Below are 17,433 nucleotides of genomic sequence, written 5' to 3'. Positions count from 1 at the left end.
GCAACAAGTACCTCTGACCTGGCTGATAAACAGCTCCACTCAGAACCCCCAAAACGCAAAATAAACCCACCAAAACAAAAGGCCTGGTTTGTTCCTGCAGCCTCTCATGTTCTCTGCCGTGTCCCCCTCACACCCCTCGAGGTGTCCCTGCCCTGCCCCGTGTGCGGAGCAATGTGGTGGCTCAGCTGTCAGCACAGTGCCACAAACCCCTGCCCTGCCCCTGTGCCCAGGGCCAGCAGGTCCTGCCTGGCTGCCCAGTGCCATTCCTGGGCTCTGGGAGCGGGCATGAAGGCAGCAGGGTGTGCAGGCAGCCAGGGCAGGCCAGGCAGCCCGTGGTGCTCGTTAATAAAGCACACGGCCACGAGCTGCGTGGGGCTCAGCGTCCCCTTGGGAGGGGGCAGAGGGCAGGGCAGGGTGGCACTGAGCAGCAGGGATGGAAAATCCCCGTGAAGCCAGGCACACACACGGGTTTGTGCAGAGGAAGGAGAAAAAATGTGTGCACTGGTTTCTTTCTTCCATAGGGTGGCAATGGAACCTGGGCACTGAGCGGCTCTGCCGTTTCAGCTGCGGGAGCGAAGCGCTGCAGGAGCTGCATCAGCTTCCCAGGCAAGGTGCTGACTTTGATCTATGGATCCTATACACTTCTGGGGGCTGCCACAGACAGGGCTGCTCCCCTGCCTGCCTCCTGGAGAGGGGCATCACCTGCACCACGCTCCTCAGATTCCAGCGTCTGGGCAGCAGCGCCCGGCTGCTCTCACAGAAGGACCCTCTCCTCTGGAATTCGCCTCCCCCCTGGTCTGACAGAGCTCACATCTGCTATCCTACAGGACACAGCATCCAGCTCATTTTTTTTCCTCATGCCCTTTGTTTTAAAGTGCTGCCAGTGAAAAATTGCAGGTTGCAGTTTGCTCTCTAAACAAACAAACAAAAAAAAAAAATCGCTTGTGGGGAAGCAAAACAAGCTTTGCCTTGTCTCTGGGAAAGAAAGTAATTGTACAATTAGGTTTGTGGATGCACCTGAGGCATATGGTGGTTTTTTTAGAGATAAATAAAAGCCCAAAAGGAGAAAGCTACAAAGATACCACTGTCTAATTTGGGAAGGGCAGGGAGCAGGAGAAGATCTAAAGGAGTTAGCAATTTCCTTGTACTATAAACACTTTGCTAAACTTCAGTGATTTCCCTCCTAAGTTAATATTGCTCTTTTAAAGATGTATTTCACAGGGTGCATTTTTGTACCTGGTCTTTATAAGGCTGTTCTGCTGAGCTTGCTGGTTTCTATACCTGTTATTTTGCTGCCTAGATATGCTTGTTTGACTTTTGGGATTTTTCTTAAACTTTATTTCAGTGTTGTAGGCAGGCTACAGGCCTTTAGTTTCAGTTGTTTTATGCTATAAAGGATGAGCTCTATCTAGAGCTCTCTTGTAGCTGGGTGGCTCTAGGGCCCCACCAGGGAAAGTGTGAAAAGACAAGGCCTTTGCATATTATCCAGGATCTGACTGTGCTTTGGGATTGTGCAAAGGCAGAACCAGGAAGAGCTTCTACTTCTGTCCCAGTAGAAATAAGTTTTATCTTTTCCTACATAAAGCTAAGGGAATAAATATTTAGGTTTGTGCTTAACTAGGTTTTTAGAAACTACCTGGGATGGATCTGATACAGAGTGTGTTTACACTAGAGAAGGATTTTTCCTGAAACAGCTGGTCAGGGCTACAGGATTCACTTTCTCACAGGGTAAAGTGACTGATTCTCTGCCTGGGTCCCTGCAGTAGGAGGCAGTTTCTGTTTCCTGCATCCTCACAACCTCCCTGTGCAGGGCACATGGGCCAGTGGCAGGTAGGAGCGATTAGATGGAGCAGGCATGTGTTTCTCAGGAGCTGTTTTTAGCATCCCAAGTGCAATTTCCAGGAAGATGCAGGCTAAGTAGGTGGCAAACAGGACTCAGCATAGTAAACAATGTTTAGTGTGAAGTGGAGCTGCAGCACGATGAGTACAGAGCACGCGGATCCCTAAAGGAATTTTGTACCCTAGAGCAAAGCCAGGGCATTAGAGAGCAGCAAGCAGCATTTGGAGTGGTGAGTGGCAAACCCTGGCCACAGGCTGCTGGTTTAGCATTCCCAGCTGCATGCACTGTGTTTCACTGTTAATTTTAGGAAAAAAACACCTCAAAATGCAGCCCTCTTTATTCACCTTGGTGCTACAGAGAGGCTCGTCCCTAATTAATGTGAGGGGACTTTCCCATCCCTCCACCACCCTCTGTGTTGCAGGTCCTTGGCAATATGAGAGACGTATCTATTACTTAGTCATGAGCTATCCAGACCAGCTTGCTTTTGAAACCAGAGCCCCCTGTACCCCAGGCATCCTGTATTTCTGATTTGCATATGCAATAGGCACTTAAAAAGCTGATGCCCCCATATTGCTTGCAAGTCAAGTAGCAAAAGTAAATGATTTATCAAGCAAAGGTTACAACACCTGTGCCTTTTTGTCAACATATACAGGGGATGCCAAGTCAAGTGTTGCTTCTAATAGCTCAAACAGAAATTTAGATTCAAATAACCCCCAAGACAGGACAATTGTGCAGTGAGTGGAGTGGCAAGAGCGATGGATGGTGTAAGCAGCAGATGCAAAACAAAACCAGCTAAAAAGTTTGGAAACTGCTGAAACCAGGCAAAGCCAACAGCCCTTTGGGAGCTTTGGTTACCAAATCAGAACTACTGACTTAAAGCATTTATTTCCCCATCCCTTCTCTGATAGACTGGTTGTCCTGTTGCAACCTTTGTTGACACAGGAAGATGGCTTTTTAATGAATATTATATAAACTCTATAAAATTCCTTTAAGGGGTTATATTTGCCACAACATGACATAAATCAGAACATAGTGCTAATGGAAATGTCTACTGATATTTTTTCTAATAATGATTCAGAAAGGCTTGTACTGGGTTTGGTTGTTTAGAAACAGGACAGAATGATCCTTGCCCCAGCCCATTGTAATTTGCCTGGGATTTTAATCCAGTGTTCTGGGAATGCCCATGTATGGGAACTGTGACTCCTGCTCCGTGGAGCTGCCACATCCCTGTGCACAGACTCACTTCTGCAGCACTTCAAGACTAATGATGATGATGATGATGATGATGTGTAAATAGTGCTTATAGTGCAATGTTCCACCAAGAGAACATCAGAGCCACCAAAAATCTGACCAAAATATTTTCATATGGGTTGTAGCTGGACCATAATTTTTAAAAAGCAGATGTTAAGATACAGCCTTCATTTTTATTTTATTGTTCCAGCAGCAAAGAGTCACTTAACCCTTATATTTAAGCTTGACTTCCAGAAGCTTGGAGTATTCCCTGCTTCCTCTTGTCTCAGGAAACTGTGTCCCTGGCTTTTAGTCCCTGTATTTTAGCCTGACTCTGGATGTACTCTAAAGACCCTGATGGAAAGGAGCCACCCCAGCTGCTTTTAATAATGCAGTCCTATGTGTTTTTACATTTTCGTTTTGAAAATGTCCTAAGTGGCCATTCTATACACTAATGCTCTGCAAAAAGGAGCACAAAAGCCTGTCTTTGTTTAGAGGAATGCTACATAAATCCCAAATCATTGCAGTTAGCACTTCTACCTCACTTCTCTGACTCAAAGCACAGTCAACTTCAGAGTTCTTTCATGAATAAGTAGTGAGTTTGCTGATAAATTATATATTTAGTATCAAGTGGGTTGTGGTGGTGTAATGATGTATAGAAGCAGGGAGATGCAGCTGGAGTCAGAGACTGGAAGTCAGTCTCCTTGCCCACTGCAGCATGTTAGACTTTAATTGAAAGCTGTGCTTGAGTATTGTTTTTCACTGTACAGCATTGTTATTCACTACACTGCATTACTGAGGAGCACTTAAAGTAACGCTAGAGCACTTTAAAATGATTTAAGTCATAAATAAGGAGGATAAAAGTTTACAGTCAACAAACTTATCTGGGAAACTTAGGCTGCAGGATGCAAGTAAGTTTTAAATATCTTTGGAGACTTAATACTGTTGTGTCTTACTACATAATCAATTTACCAACTAGGAGTTTTTCAAGTCTTCTGGAAAAGGTACGTAGCATTCTCCAAAGGGTTTCAGGTTTCCTGAGCTATGAAGGAAAAGACCAAATGCTTAAGGACTTTAGCAGCACACCTTAAAATTCCTGTTTCCTGATTTCAGCGTATTTCTGTATATTCCAGTTGTTTCCAAAACAACTGGAGAAATATGATTTAAATGGGAATGTGCATGAGAACTTGTCACACCCATGAACCCTATGAAAGCACAAGGCTGGAAAAGTGGGGTGCAGGCTGAGTTTTGTCAAGGCATGAAAAAACCCCCCAGAATCTGATGGGTTAAACCCCTCTCTGCATTGCTGCTGTACTTTGTGTGACCCTATTTAATGCAGAGAAGGTTTGAGATTTGATATAGTTTAACCTGTGCTGTGCACAGAGCTATAAACTAAAGCCCCTAACAAATTGTACACAAAGAGCAGACAGCAAAAAACCACGTTGTGCTCACAGGCAGCTGCTTGCAGCCCTGTAAACTGGAAATCTTTGGGAATGAGTGACCTGTGTTTCAGTGACAGTGGAGGTGCTGAAGCCATCACAACGAGGAGTCTGTCCTCATGCACCTACTGTGGCATGTGACAGCCATTAATCTGCACACTAATTATTCAGAAGCCTATAAACCATTTGAAAGAACTTACAAGAGCCAAGGGTAGTAATGCCCAGTTTGCCAGCTATTTGAATTATTGCTTTTTAGTCACTGCAACCAGCTCAAAACAGAATCACAAATATTTTGTGTAGTTGACCTTTAAAAGAATTGCAACCTAATCAAGCAATCACTTCAAACTATAAACTACAGTTGTCCTAAAGCACTAACTCTGCTCACTTTTTTATACCTTCCCCCCCCATGATAACGTGATATTAAGCCCAGACTTAATTTTTTCAACATCTGGCTCAAATTAGCTGCTAACAAAACTGCCAACAACTATTTTCTTAATCGACCCTGGGAATTTGATACAGCTTGGAAAAAGCACATTTAAATCTCGTCCTTCTCCTAAAGAAACACAAATGTTTACTTGAGCTTCTGATTTGACCATAGCAGGACCATGAATTCAGCTAACCCAGCTTTATAGGCCTGCCTCAACTGGACTTTTTTCTCTTTGCATAAGGAAAACAGATGTGCTCACAATCACAAAAATCTCCTGCTTGCTCAAAGCCCACCATGCAAATGGCCAGCCAGGAATTTGAGTATTTTTTTTCCATGAGTATTTGAGGGTTTTTTTTGGCATATCACAGACTGGTTTGGGTTGGGAGGGACCTTAAAGATCATCTTGTTTCATGGGACACCTTCCACTAGCCCAGGTTGCCCCAAGCCTTGTCCAGCCCAGCCTTGGACACTCCCAGGGATCCAGGAACAGCCACAGCTTCTCTGGGCAACCTTTACCAGGCAGGGAAAGATTTTTGCCTAGCATCTAATCTAAACACAATTAAATGCAGTGCCTGGGGAGCAGGTTGGAGCCAAAGCCTTTGAAACCCCGGCCCTAGAGCAAAGAACTGCGCGCTGGGAGCCAACACCTTAGAAAGCAGAGAGAGGTCCTTCCAGTCATGAAAGCAGTGTTATCACCACACAAGCCCCAAAAATAAATTAAAATAAAAAAACAAACAAAGGAAAAAAAAAAAAAACACAACAGACAAACAAACTGCAAGTGACATTTCACTGTAGTTACTGAGACCATGTGGGTGAAGTGACAGCGGCAGTGCAGCTGCTCCGCGGGGACACGTTAGAGGACACTGGAGGAGGAGGAGGAGGAGGAGGAGGAGGAGGAGGAGGAGGAGGAGGAGGAGGAGAAGAGGCTGCAGGCAAACAGAGAAGTCGAAAGCGGCCCACCTGAGTCTGTTGAGGGATATTTACAAAGCTTGGATCCCGTGGTCCAACACTGACGAATCGGTTTGCGGGGGAGGTGCTGGGTGTCGAGTAGGCTGTGAAGGGAAGGGACACATGCGTTGAGGAAGCGGCACTAGATTGCACACGAACAACACCAAAACACACTGTCTCAGAGCCACCTAAGCAGATGTTTGACACAGAAATGTGCGAACGTTTTAGAGAGCGAGAGTTTGGTTTGAGACACTGGAAAGGTTCGGGCTTCGTGGTGGGGGGATCAACACGTAGGGGAGGGTGGGCAGCTCTCCAGCCTGAAGGAGAACCACTGCAGGCCTTTCCATGATGGGCGGGCACAGGAGATTTCTGCAGGTCCTGACTGTTTTCACTCGAATGTCTGGTACCTCTATTTTTAACAGAGTTTTGTATAGCAATGAAATTACCTAAGTGCTCATTAACAGAATCAGACCCTTTATTTCATGCTAATCCAGCGTTCTCTCTGGATATAAAGTTTTGGTTTTCATACTGCTGTGGTCTGCACTCTCTAAAATGTTCACTTGATGTGTTTGACAAACTAGGGAGATCCTTTTGGTAAAAAATTAATGGGTTGCAGTTTCACTGGGGTGGTAAGTGCAATCAGTCTGAAGGCTGAAGCTGCCTTTAAAAACTGGAGTGGCTCCCATAAATGTAAAGCTATTAAATGCAATGCAAGCCAAGAACCCAGATTACTTCCAAACTTGAAGTACTTTAATGATTTTATTGTTGCATTATATTCTCCACTGCAACTGTCCACAATGCCACGTACTTCCACATCCAAAAGCTTTCAATGCATTTTTAGTCTTCCTCTCATTTGAAAACCCTCAAGCAATCTTCTCTCTTCCTCAGTTTTTTGCATGTTTAGATCTAAATAACGCAAATAGATGCCTCAATACAAAGAGAGCTCCTATCTATTTTGAATATATTTATGGGAATGCATTCTGCTGAATAAAATCCCCAGACAACCTAACTATCCAATGAAGAGACAAAAAAAAAAAAAAAAAACAATAGTAAAAGGAAAGTTACTTGCCAGATTCCAGTCAAGCTAAATATAATGTTGAGGCCTCAACATTACAGAAAAGTGAGAAGACACTGAGTTGGCTGTGGGGGGAAACTCTTTTACCTTTCTGAAGGCAAATGTTTGGTGAAGAGGAATTACCCTGGAGGAGCCTTTGGTTTAAGGCTGTGCCTAATCAGACCAATGCTCCACCTTGGCCATTGTCACCTCTCTCAGAAGTCATAAGCAAATGCAACCAAAACAGGTCACATATTTACTTTCTCCCATTCTTTCCCACCTCTGATTATTTTCAGCTCAGGGACTTCCTGTATTAAGGCCCTGGAGGGATTTCTCACCCAATGCCTAATCTGCACTTGGACCATGTGGATGTTCTGCCTCCCTCAAAGCCCTTGGGTGATGAGTTCCCAAGTCTAGAAGCATGCAGAACCTCATCCTTCAAGTCTCACAAACGTCTTGTGATGCCTCTTAGCTCTCACAGTTTCATCAGAATACTTCTTTGTATCAAGATTCCCTGAAATCACCCCAGGAACTGCATATCTTCATTTCCTACTGATATGAGGGGAGATATCCTGGATTCTAAGAAGGAATTTTTCCCACTTGTTTCTGGTGCAGTGAGCTTTTCTCTCCAAGAAGCTAAGACTTGCAAAAATCATGCAAGGAACACTTCTCCTTCACAAAGTCTTAAAGGAATTTTAATGTGCGCTAATTCATCTTCCTGAGATGGTTTTGCAAATTGTGGTACAGCTTGGATATTATGAACAGGTAAGCTGGATGTTACTCCTACCTGCAAATCAAGGAAGAAATTTACTGAGTAGATGTGGTGAGATGTTCTCATCACCTTTTACCATGTTAATTTGGTTAATAATTCAAAGAAGCCACACATTTGCAAAGGACATTTTCCTGTTGCTAGTGCCTTGTATTAGGATTCTTCTGTGCTGTACTTTGTGGAGGTTTTTTTTTTTTAAACAACTAATGAACTAATATTGTGCAAGACTAAGAATTCCTTCTACAGTGGGGAAAATTAACTTAGAGCTCAAAAATCAAACATCTGTTGTTTGGTTCTCCTGGTCTACTTTTAAAGAAGCAGATTGAATGGAGAGGCCATTTAATCCCTTGGAGCAGGTAAGTTCCACCCAGAAGGGAAGGAACTCAAGATCTTGTTTACAGTTCCCCGCTGGCAGATACTTTTGCTGTGATATTTGGTAGAAAATCAAAGGGGAACCAGCAGAATGCTGACTTAAATGGCTTCTCTGTTCAAACAAAAAAATTCGAAAGCATTTGAAAAGTGTGTAATATGCACAAATGTCCCCTCAAAGCTCGCTGGGTGAGTTGCTATGTACACCTTCCTTCCGCTCCAAACCATGTTTAACTTGCTTTCTGAAAATACTTGGATGTCAGCTTGGTATTTCCTTCAGGCCATGGAACTGCACTGCTGAAGCCAAGGAGGGAAGAGCACCAAAAGGACAAATATGCAGAGGATTTACACTGGACTCTCCCAAGGTGCTGTTCCCTCTTTGCTGTAAAATGTCCTGGGATGTTTATGGGTTGGAAGGGGCCAGTTTGGCTCAGAATATTAAGCTGATATGGAAAACTCATTCCCCTGTTAGGGGGAGATTTGTTTCAGGAAAGGGAGAAGTACTGAGTGTTGCTTAGACCATGATCAACTTCCAGCTGCATCTTACTGTCTTCAGATAAACACCCTTGGTTGACATGAAGGTGGGATTTCTGGAAATATGATCCCTAGACTTTGCCCCAGAACTAGGATGGGGCAAACTGTCTCACTGGATAAAGCTGGGTCACATTATGATATAGCATAAATATAATCTAAGCCTATGCTGGAGTCTTCAAACTCCAGTTTGGGAAAAGCCAAAGCATGGGAAGGAACAAGGAACAGCAGCCAGGTCTCTTAGGCAGATCTTCTCCAGATTTTATCAGCTTTGCTCCATGGGAATTGCAGAGACCTACCCTGGTTCACACCAGCTGAGAGATGTCCTGTTGGGCATGAACAGCAGCAGCTTCCTGCCCAGCCTGCTCTTTCTGCTACTGGAATTCACTAAGGATTGTCTGCAACATCACAGCCCACAGCCAAGGAATGAATGTGATGCCACAAATTTGCTATGATGCTTCACTTCAGGAACAAGCAAAACAGGAGCTGGCAGAGAAAGAACATTTGCTCACACAGACAGCTTTGATATTTAGCCAAAATGGCAAGAAATTGTATGAAAGACAAGACAAACAAACAGTTTTGGGGATGTTGTGTGTTTTAAAGTTGCCTGCAGTAGGGAAATGTTACTTTTAAATATACTTTCCTGAAGTAATTGCTATTGAGAGCAGGAGTGTGTAATTTGTCATCGTTCTGGATTAAAAGGACTGGTAAAGATGATTTGGGTGAGTGATAACCTAATGTACCCCTAGGTCTCCCTTTCACAGACCAGGATGACAGGTACATGTGTTTGATGTGAGGAGTTGTCCTGTTCCTCAAGCTGCAGCAAGAGGATTGACTGGAGGAATGTGGTGCAGTAGAACAATTCCTGCTGCAGAACATTCTGCAGCTGAGGATCTGAGAGGGAACTGCAAATTTCAGCAAATTGAGTGATGGAGTCAACCCTCTTTTTTATGGGTGGGGAAAGGAGTGAACAGAGCGCTCAAACTCGCCCAGAAGGTGCTCAGCCAGTGCATAGCAGAGGAAGGCAGAGAAAGCCAATCTGATTGCAGGATCATGGGAATGTTTAGGTTGGAAAAGACCTCTAAGATCATTGAGTCCAACCCCTACCCCAGCACTGCCAAGGCCACCACTAACCCATGTCCCCAAGCCCCTCCAGGGATGGGGACTCCACTACTGCCCCTGCTCCAGTGCTTGACCACTATTTTGAAGAAATTTTTCTCAATATCCAACCTAAATCTCCCTTGGTGTGACCTGAGGCCATTTCCTTTTCTCCTGTCCCTGTTCCCTGGAAGCAGAGCCCCACTGCTCCCTCCTGGGAATTGTGCAGAGCCACAAGGTCCTCTCTGAGCCCCCTTTTCTCCAGGCTGAGCCCCTTCCCAGCTCCCTCAGCCTCTCCTGTTCTCCAGACCCTTCCCCAGCTCCATTCCTTTCCCTGGACACTCTCCAGCACATCATGGTGTGCCCTCACCAGTGCCCAGCACAGGGGACAGCCCAGCCCTGGTCCTGTGGCCACACCAGAGCTGATCCAGCCCAGGTGCCTTTGGCCTTCTTGGCCACCCTTGGACTCATGTTCAGCTGCTGCTGCCCAGCATCCTCAAGTCCTTTTCCAGCCACTCTGTCCCAAGCCTGGAGAGCTCCACAGGATGTTGTGACCCAAGGGCAGGACCTGGCACTTGGCTTTATGAATCCTGTACTACAGCCACAAGATCATTCTCCTCATCCTGACACAAATGCCATTTAACAAGAAAACTCTTTTGTTCAAGGGGACATTAACAAGTAATGAGTTCATTTAAGTTAAGAGTTGTGAATCTCAGAAAATAACACTTTGTTTTAAAAAGCTGTTTAAAAGGGTGTACAGGATGGCAGTATCTTAGGCTGCTTTGGAATGATTTAATTATGATAGTGATAAAGCCCAACTGGAATGTTGTGGAGGTGGTGTTTGCTTTGGGCAGTGAGATATAAAACCCCAAAACTGCCAAGTTCAAGAAAATATTGTGTTGTGTTTGCAATGGGTTACCAACCAAAGAAAATCAAGAAGAGATCTGAGATAAGATAATGCTGGGTCTTTTGATATCAAAGATATGTTCAATTGAAAAAGGTTTTTGTGGAGGAAAAATTAACTTCCCAAACCTCGTGAATCCCATCTCCATTGTGCCATCTGACTGAGGAAAATGCTGGCTTTCCAAAGGGATGGGATTCACAGCTGAAATTGTCAGCTCCCAGAGCATGTTTGGCCACCCAGTAGTGGCAAATCCCCAGTGTGCATCTCCAGGGGCTCTTCCTTCCTTGGACAGCACTAATGTTCATGTTTTGGTTAATGTCACAGCTGGAGAGTTTCACTATTGCTCTGAGAATCATTAACCACCTTGTTGTGATTTTTAGCTCTCGCTCCCAGGAGGCCATGCTGTATTGAACAGCTGCTCCTGGCTCCTGCACCCCTCAGGAGGGCCATATTCCAATTTTTGGTTGGGCCGTGACTGCATTTTGTTTCTGCTGAGGGCTTTCTGCTAGACCAAAAAAGGGAAGGAGAATGGAGCAAATGCCAACCCCTTTCACTCCATTTCCTCAGGAGGAGGGGGGATCATTCTCTTCCACACGGCTAAGGAGAGAGTCTGGCCAAAATTTAACATCACTCCTGCCTTTGTCGCATTAGTGACTTTCCAATATCCCCAAGCCCTGCGGGGCAGTCAGCCATAGCCCGGCGACACTCCCAGAACCGGTGCGCTCCAGCAGCCCGTAACCATGGAAAACACCTTTTTGTGAGGCTTTTATGGAACTCTGGTGAATCTGCACTCGCTGTTCGAAGGCTAATATTTAGTTAAGGAAAAAATAAACACGCAGGGAAATGGAGGGTTGGTCCTGATTGACACGCTGAATGGAGCCCAGTGGGTCCTCCTGGCAAACCCTGCCTGCGACGCCTCAAACTTCAGTTTGCTTTCCTCTTTATGTGGCCAATGCTTCCACTGGCTTTGCTTTACATGTCATAGTTTTTCTTAGAAAATATTTCCTATAATCTACTTTTCTGTAAAATTTTTCCCCTAAATTAAATTATATGCTTGTTTACAACTGGAGTCACTGTTATTCAAACCCCTCACCAAAAGGAAGATGCGTGCCTGAATATGTACAGAACTATATGTTTAGTCATCAGCGTGGCTAATTAACAAACAGTAATTATTTTCCTAATCTTTTGTTTAAATACCATTAACTGGCTGCTCTTGAGAAAACCTCCATTCCCAATTAACGTGGCAGCTGTCTGCTGAACACAGAGCCCAGTGACCAGCCCCAAGCAGACACCAATGGGTGTCCTGCTCCCTTCAGAGGAGAAATACCCATTTTTCTGCCAGCTGAGAATCTGGCCAGACACCCTCTGAACTTGTTTACACAATCACAGTATCATAAAAATTAAGATTAGTGCTAAAATGTTGTTGGGAATTTTTTTCTTTTCTTTTTGACACCAAACACTGCCAGTAAACTGAGTCACAACCGTAATGACAAGTACACACTGACCTAGTTTTGTTTTTCCCGGTTCTGAAGGCAAGGAAATAGTAAGGCACTGCTGACTGTGCTCAGTGATAACTATGACTAAACATTAACCTTTTAGATCCCACTGCTGAATCTTATTGATAGGACTCAAAAGTCCCCTCAGAAAGTGCCAAAGATTCCTGACAGCACCAGTGTTGGTCTAAGGTCAGAAAGAGGAGTGGAGGGGAGGGAATGAATCAACTTCTGCACTCAAGAAAAATCTGCTGATCAATTCGAGAAGTCCTGATTCTAGAAGATCATGTTCACCATCTTACCAGACTGTCTCATACTAAAACCCATTTCAATTTCCAAGTGAGCCAGAGCATCTTGCTGAGTTTGCAGTTGATGCACTATCGCGTAGCAGAAGGCAATGAAAACCTCTGAGGAACTACCAGATTTTAAAAATGCCCCCTGGAACCTGTGCAAGTCTCCTGAACTGTATATAAAGCTTTAAAAATGTAGGCTTCTCTTGGTCTGAAGAGTGAGTACCTCTCTGCACATCCAGCAGTGGTTGCATATAGCATTTAAATAATAAGCTTGAAAAGCACACAAAGGGATTTGCTCTTTCGATTAGATTGATTTTTGTTTGTGGATGTTATTTGGACTCCCTTCACTGTGGAACAAGTCCCCTACAGTTGCCATTAAAGCACTGAAAGCTTCCCTTTTGTTTTTAAATGTCAGTTTGAGCATAGCTTCATTAAATCATTTCACAATTAACTCCCTGAACATCCAGACTTTTTTTTAAAGCATCAGACACAGCTGAATTGCATTTGTTTCCCAGAAGAGTGACTCCAAAGTGGTATCCCCAAGTGTGTATCCAGGAATTCGTAAATTTGACTTGTGGCTACACAAAATGCATATGGGAGCCGTGTGGGTGGTGGGAGAGGATTAGAGCTTTCTCCCTGGCTTCAAGACATACCAAAACTTCTTGCCTAAGATGCACGGCATAAGGGAAAGATGTCTGACTTCATCTGGGAAAATTTATTCCCAAAAGAATGGCAATTGAAGTAAACTGGAAAGGGTTGTTAGTTTAGCCCAGTGTGTATAAGCAGGGATGTTCTCAAGGAGATTGCCTGACTTCCATGTGGGATCTGTCCTCTAAAACCTGGCTTGAGACACCAACTTATCACAGAACCATGGAGTAGTTTGGGTTGGAAGGGACCTTAAAGATCACCCAGTTCCAACCCCATCTAGGGCCACCATCCCCTAGATCAGGCTGCTCAGAGGCCCACCCAAGCCTGGCCTTGAGCACTTCCAGCGATGGGATATCCACTCAAATCCTCATGGCAGCAAACAACACCCCAAAGATCCGAGCTCTGTGTCACAGCTGAGCCACCGGCCTCGATTTCCCTCACACGTGTGAAATGCCAACCGAGTCAAAAACAAAACTGCAACCTTGAGCTAAGGCTTTCCCTGCTCACACAGGAGCGGCTCATGGCTTTGTCCATGGCGGAGAGCAGAGAGCTCTCCTGCTTGCCAAGGTGTGTGCAGGCCTCATCCCTGCCCAGTGTGCATCCCGCTGCGTCTATACTTACTTGGAGAAGTGGGAGAGGTGGCCCCTCCTTCTGTTGATGTGGTTGGAGGTTTTGTGTCTGGCACTGGCAGAGGCACAGGCCTAGCCATTGGTGGCGGAGGTGGTGGTGGCAACATTGGGGTAGGAAGGAATGGATTGTGCACCTTGCCTTGGCTGCTACCATTGGGCTGCCGAGAAACAAGCAAACAGACAGAAATTATACTAAAAATCAGCTATTAGGAACCTCCAGTAAAAACAAATCTAGTTCAAAAACTGTGTGCAATACATTTACAGTTACTTGAGAGGCGGCAAAGAAAGTGCTGGCTCAAATTCTCCGTGGACTTCAAGGAACATCGTGTCAAACTCTGTGAACCTTGTGAAACTATGGAAATTCTGGCTTTTAACCACTTGTCCTATTAGCAGCTTGTCTGAACTAAGATTAAATTGTCCTGGATTAAATCCTATTCCTCTTTACATTTCCTGCAGCACTAACCCATGCTCAGTGAGAGGGGAAGCAGTATTTTTGACCCCTAAAATCCCCTGGTTTCGTGCCTGTGCTATACCCTCAGGATATCAGTGTCTAGGACTTGAGTGTAAATTTCTTAAAGATACTGCTCATTAAGAGAAAAAATAAGCATTTTTGGTGGTCTTAAAAATCATGCTGCTATCTCATTACAGGAAAATGAATGAGTGTATATTAAAATAACTGCTCTCCCACATCCCTTTTGAGTTAGCAATAGTGTAGCTCTTGGTTTAGCTGCCATTAGGATCATATGGAGAAATGAGTGAACTTAGAACAGCTTCATTTTACACACTGGGAGAAAAAACCACCCTCCCTTCAGTCTGGGCTGTGGTCAGTCACAGGCTGAAGGGGATCAGCTATATGAGTGTGGTCTTTCAATTAATCACCAGAAAAATGTGTCCGTAAGTAAAAGTGTTTTCAAGTATCACAAAAACAGGAATCAGGCTTAGAAAAACATGCCAACCCTCCCCCCAGCTTATTAAGTTTACATTTTAAATGTAACCCAGCCTGGACACTTGAAAACCATACAGAGAGATGCCAAATACCATTATAAAGAGAAAGTAGGACAGGCTGTGAATCAGGTGTTCCATTTTAGTGACAAAAATGATGAGATCATTTTCGACAGCACTCTACAAATTGATCTCACTGCAGCTCTTCTGGCACTGCACATTGGCTTTTCCATTGATGATAAAAGCTCAGCTTTAAACACAGATCCATATTCTAAGTACTGCTAAAGAAAATAATATTTTAATTCCTGATAGGGTTTCCATTAGCCTGAATTGCCAGGGACAAAATACCCATCCTGGCGAAATACTTGGGACTTTTATTTTCGTTTCACCTGCTCTGGCACTGACAAAAGGCCTTAAAGCCGTGGAGGTGCAAATCACACTTGTGCTGGAGCAAAAAATGGTTCAGAGGATAAGTAAGACTCGAGTTCATCTGCATTTAACTTAACAGCACTCCCACAGGCTTCAAAGACTGCAGTTGCTGGAGTTTGCAGCAAGGAGCAATCCTTCAGGGATGTTTATTTTTCCAACATCCAGCACCTTTAATAAACTAATATATTAGTGACATCTCTCAAACACTATCTTGTCTCCCAATTAGGTCCCTTTCCTGCCAAGAAGACCCCTGCTGCCTGTTCATTGTGAGTGTGCTAACAGTTCATAATGCTGAATGGTTTGGGATAAATTAAGCAAATGAATACTCAAGGAAAAAGAAAAGCACTGTATTGATTTGTTGTCTAGACATAAATGTATCTGCTAACATATTGCAGACATTATTCAAAGCCAGGACTGGCTGGAATAAGTAGAGTCAGTTTTTCTGCTGGGGAAAGGAAAACACTGAGAACAATACAGCTTATTAAATAAGTGTAATAAATTAGATGCTAATAATTAAACTAATTCTCATTAACACTTTCAGTATGTCAGGAGAGAAGCAGTAATTTTGCCAGTTATTACTTCATTGGCTGGAAAAAGTTACATGCATTACATTTCATGAAATATTCAGAGCATTATTTTAGATTTGATTTACATAAAATTTATAAATTCTGTATTCGTCCAGAATGCTATTTCAATAATAGCAAGATGATTCACTTTATTTGATTAAAAAAAAATGAAAATGGTTATTTGAAGCTTTGGAACTCTGCTTAATTTTTCATAGAGATAAGGGGAAAAGATAACTGCTTACAGAAATAACAAACCATAATAAACTGTACTTTTAACATCTTGAGTTCAAGTACTGGTCAACTTGATCTAAAGTGCTATAAGGCAGTATCTTTTTTTTCTTTTTTTTAATGAACTTAGCTGATCTGAAACATCTGTTTCTCACCCTCCCTTTTCCTGCTCTTTCCCCCCCACTCTCCCCTGAACTTCAAAAATAATTAATAAAAATTATTCTGCCTTCGTATTTTGTTAACCCTGGTTCCACAAGGGTTACAACACATGCAGCAAAGTCATTTGTGGGGGGACCCAGCAGGTCACTGAAGCACCAGCTTCCCTGACACTTTAAATGTGGTCGAGTGTTTTTTTGGGGAGGTCTCTTGTTTGTTTTTTTAAATGCTTTTGGAGCACAGCACTATTATTTCATATGTATATATATATTTTTTTTTTAATTTTTTTCTTGTCCTTTACAGCATCTCCTCAAGGTGCGCTCCTTCAGGCGCCATGCTGTTACAACAACCCCATCCATCCCTAACCCCCTGGTTAATTTTTACAAAGGACAAACACTTCTGAAGAAAGAAAAACGGCTTCCTTACATTTAGGAACCCCACCTGTCCAGCCTGCTGACCAGCGTCGGGGCAGACAAGTTGGACAAACTCTTTCAGAGTCTCCTGAGGATGATAGCGGATTGCTGGGTGTGAGAAGTATGGCCCAGGCTGTTGAATAATGGGTGATGTTGGAAAATGAAGAGTCGATGGTGTTGCATGTGGACTTGCTATAGGAAAGAAAACAAAGACGTTATATAGAGCTTTGCCTCTGGAAAATAAAACAGTTTAAATCTGTTGTAGTTCTAAGCAGCTTTTTTTTTTTTTTTTTTTCTTTGCTATTGGTTTGTTTTTAAATGTACAGTATTGTTTATACATCAATTAATATATCAGACCACATTGTGTCCTACACTCACTCCATCTAGATCCTGGAAGCAAACGGAGCCAGACATTTTGAAGGATTTTCTGTGTTTTTAGTGGACACGTAGCAAGGAATCAGCAGTCCTTTGTGAGAGTGAAAACTATTCATCACCTTAAGAGCAGCCCTCATCAATCAGGCAATAAAAAAATGTATTTGGGAGATTAGGGTTGATTTAATTGACATTTCATGTAACTTGGATTTGCACATACGAATCCATTTTACATTGTAGTATAAACGGTCGATAATTTAAAAGCAGTCTAACACTTCTTGTTGTTGGGCTGTTTTCCCCCATCTCACTTCAGGAACATTTATTTTAAGTAACGTGTTTTCGTTTAATGAACATGCACAAAGTGGCGAGATCGTTTGGAAAATCACATCTACATTTCTCCTGAATAACGCTGGGCTCAGATCTTCAGCAAGCCCCCAGCTCGCTCTCGGGGATGAAGTTTAATTTGGTGAATTTATGGGCCAACAAGCCATCTGGAAAATGCACTCCAGAGAAGGTGCAGAGGTGTGATGTACACCAGCCCGTTGGCAATGACCGATTTTACCCTCAGCTGATTTCAGCAGAACTACGAGTGCAGCTCCAGAGCCTTTTGCTCTCCTGCATTATGTGACACCTTTGCCCAGTTCCTTGGCCTTCA

General features: G+C 43.6%; 1 protein-coding gene across 14 annotated transcripts in view; it reads right to left on the bottom strand.

The window, feature by feature from the left end:
- NFIA (nuclear factor I A) overlaps nucleotides 1–17,433 on the bottom strand; it is a 243,502-nt gene that overhangs the window by 18,396 nt on the left and 207,673 nt on the right. For 7 of the 14 annotated variants that reach the window (XM_058808306.1, XM_058808313.1, XM_058808311.1 and 4 more), the window contains 3 exons: nucleotides 16,420–16,598; nucleotides 13,665–13,830; nucleotides 5,897–5,988 (listed from right to left, as the gene is read on the bottom strand). In XM_058808306.1, coding sequence (XP_058664289.1) covers nucleotides 5,897–5,988; nucleotides 13,665–13,830; nucleotides 16,420–16,598 — 437 coding nt within the window. The remainder of the gene's footprint in view (nucleotides 1–5,896; nucleotides 5,989–13,664; nucleotides 13,831–16,419; nucleotides 16,599–17,433) is intronic. The other 7 variants (XM_058808307.1, XM_058808316.1, XM_058808319.1 and 4 more) reach the window with 3 other exon arrangements.

This window comes from Ammospiza caudacuta, chromosome 7, assembly GCF_027887145.1.
Source record: "Ammospiza caudacuta isolate bAmmCau1 chromosome 7, bAmmCau1.pri, whole genome shotgun sequence".
In the NCBI taxonomy this organism is placed as follows: Eukaryota; Metazoa; Chordata; class Aves; order Passeriformes; family Passerellidae; genus Ammospiza; species Ammospiza caudacuta.
This window is presented reverse-complemented; position numbering and strand designations above follow the sequence as displayed.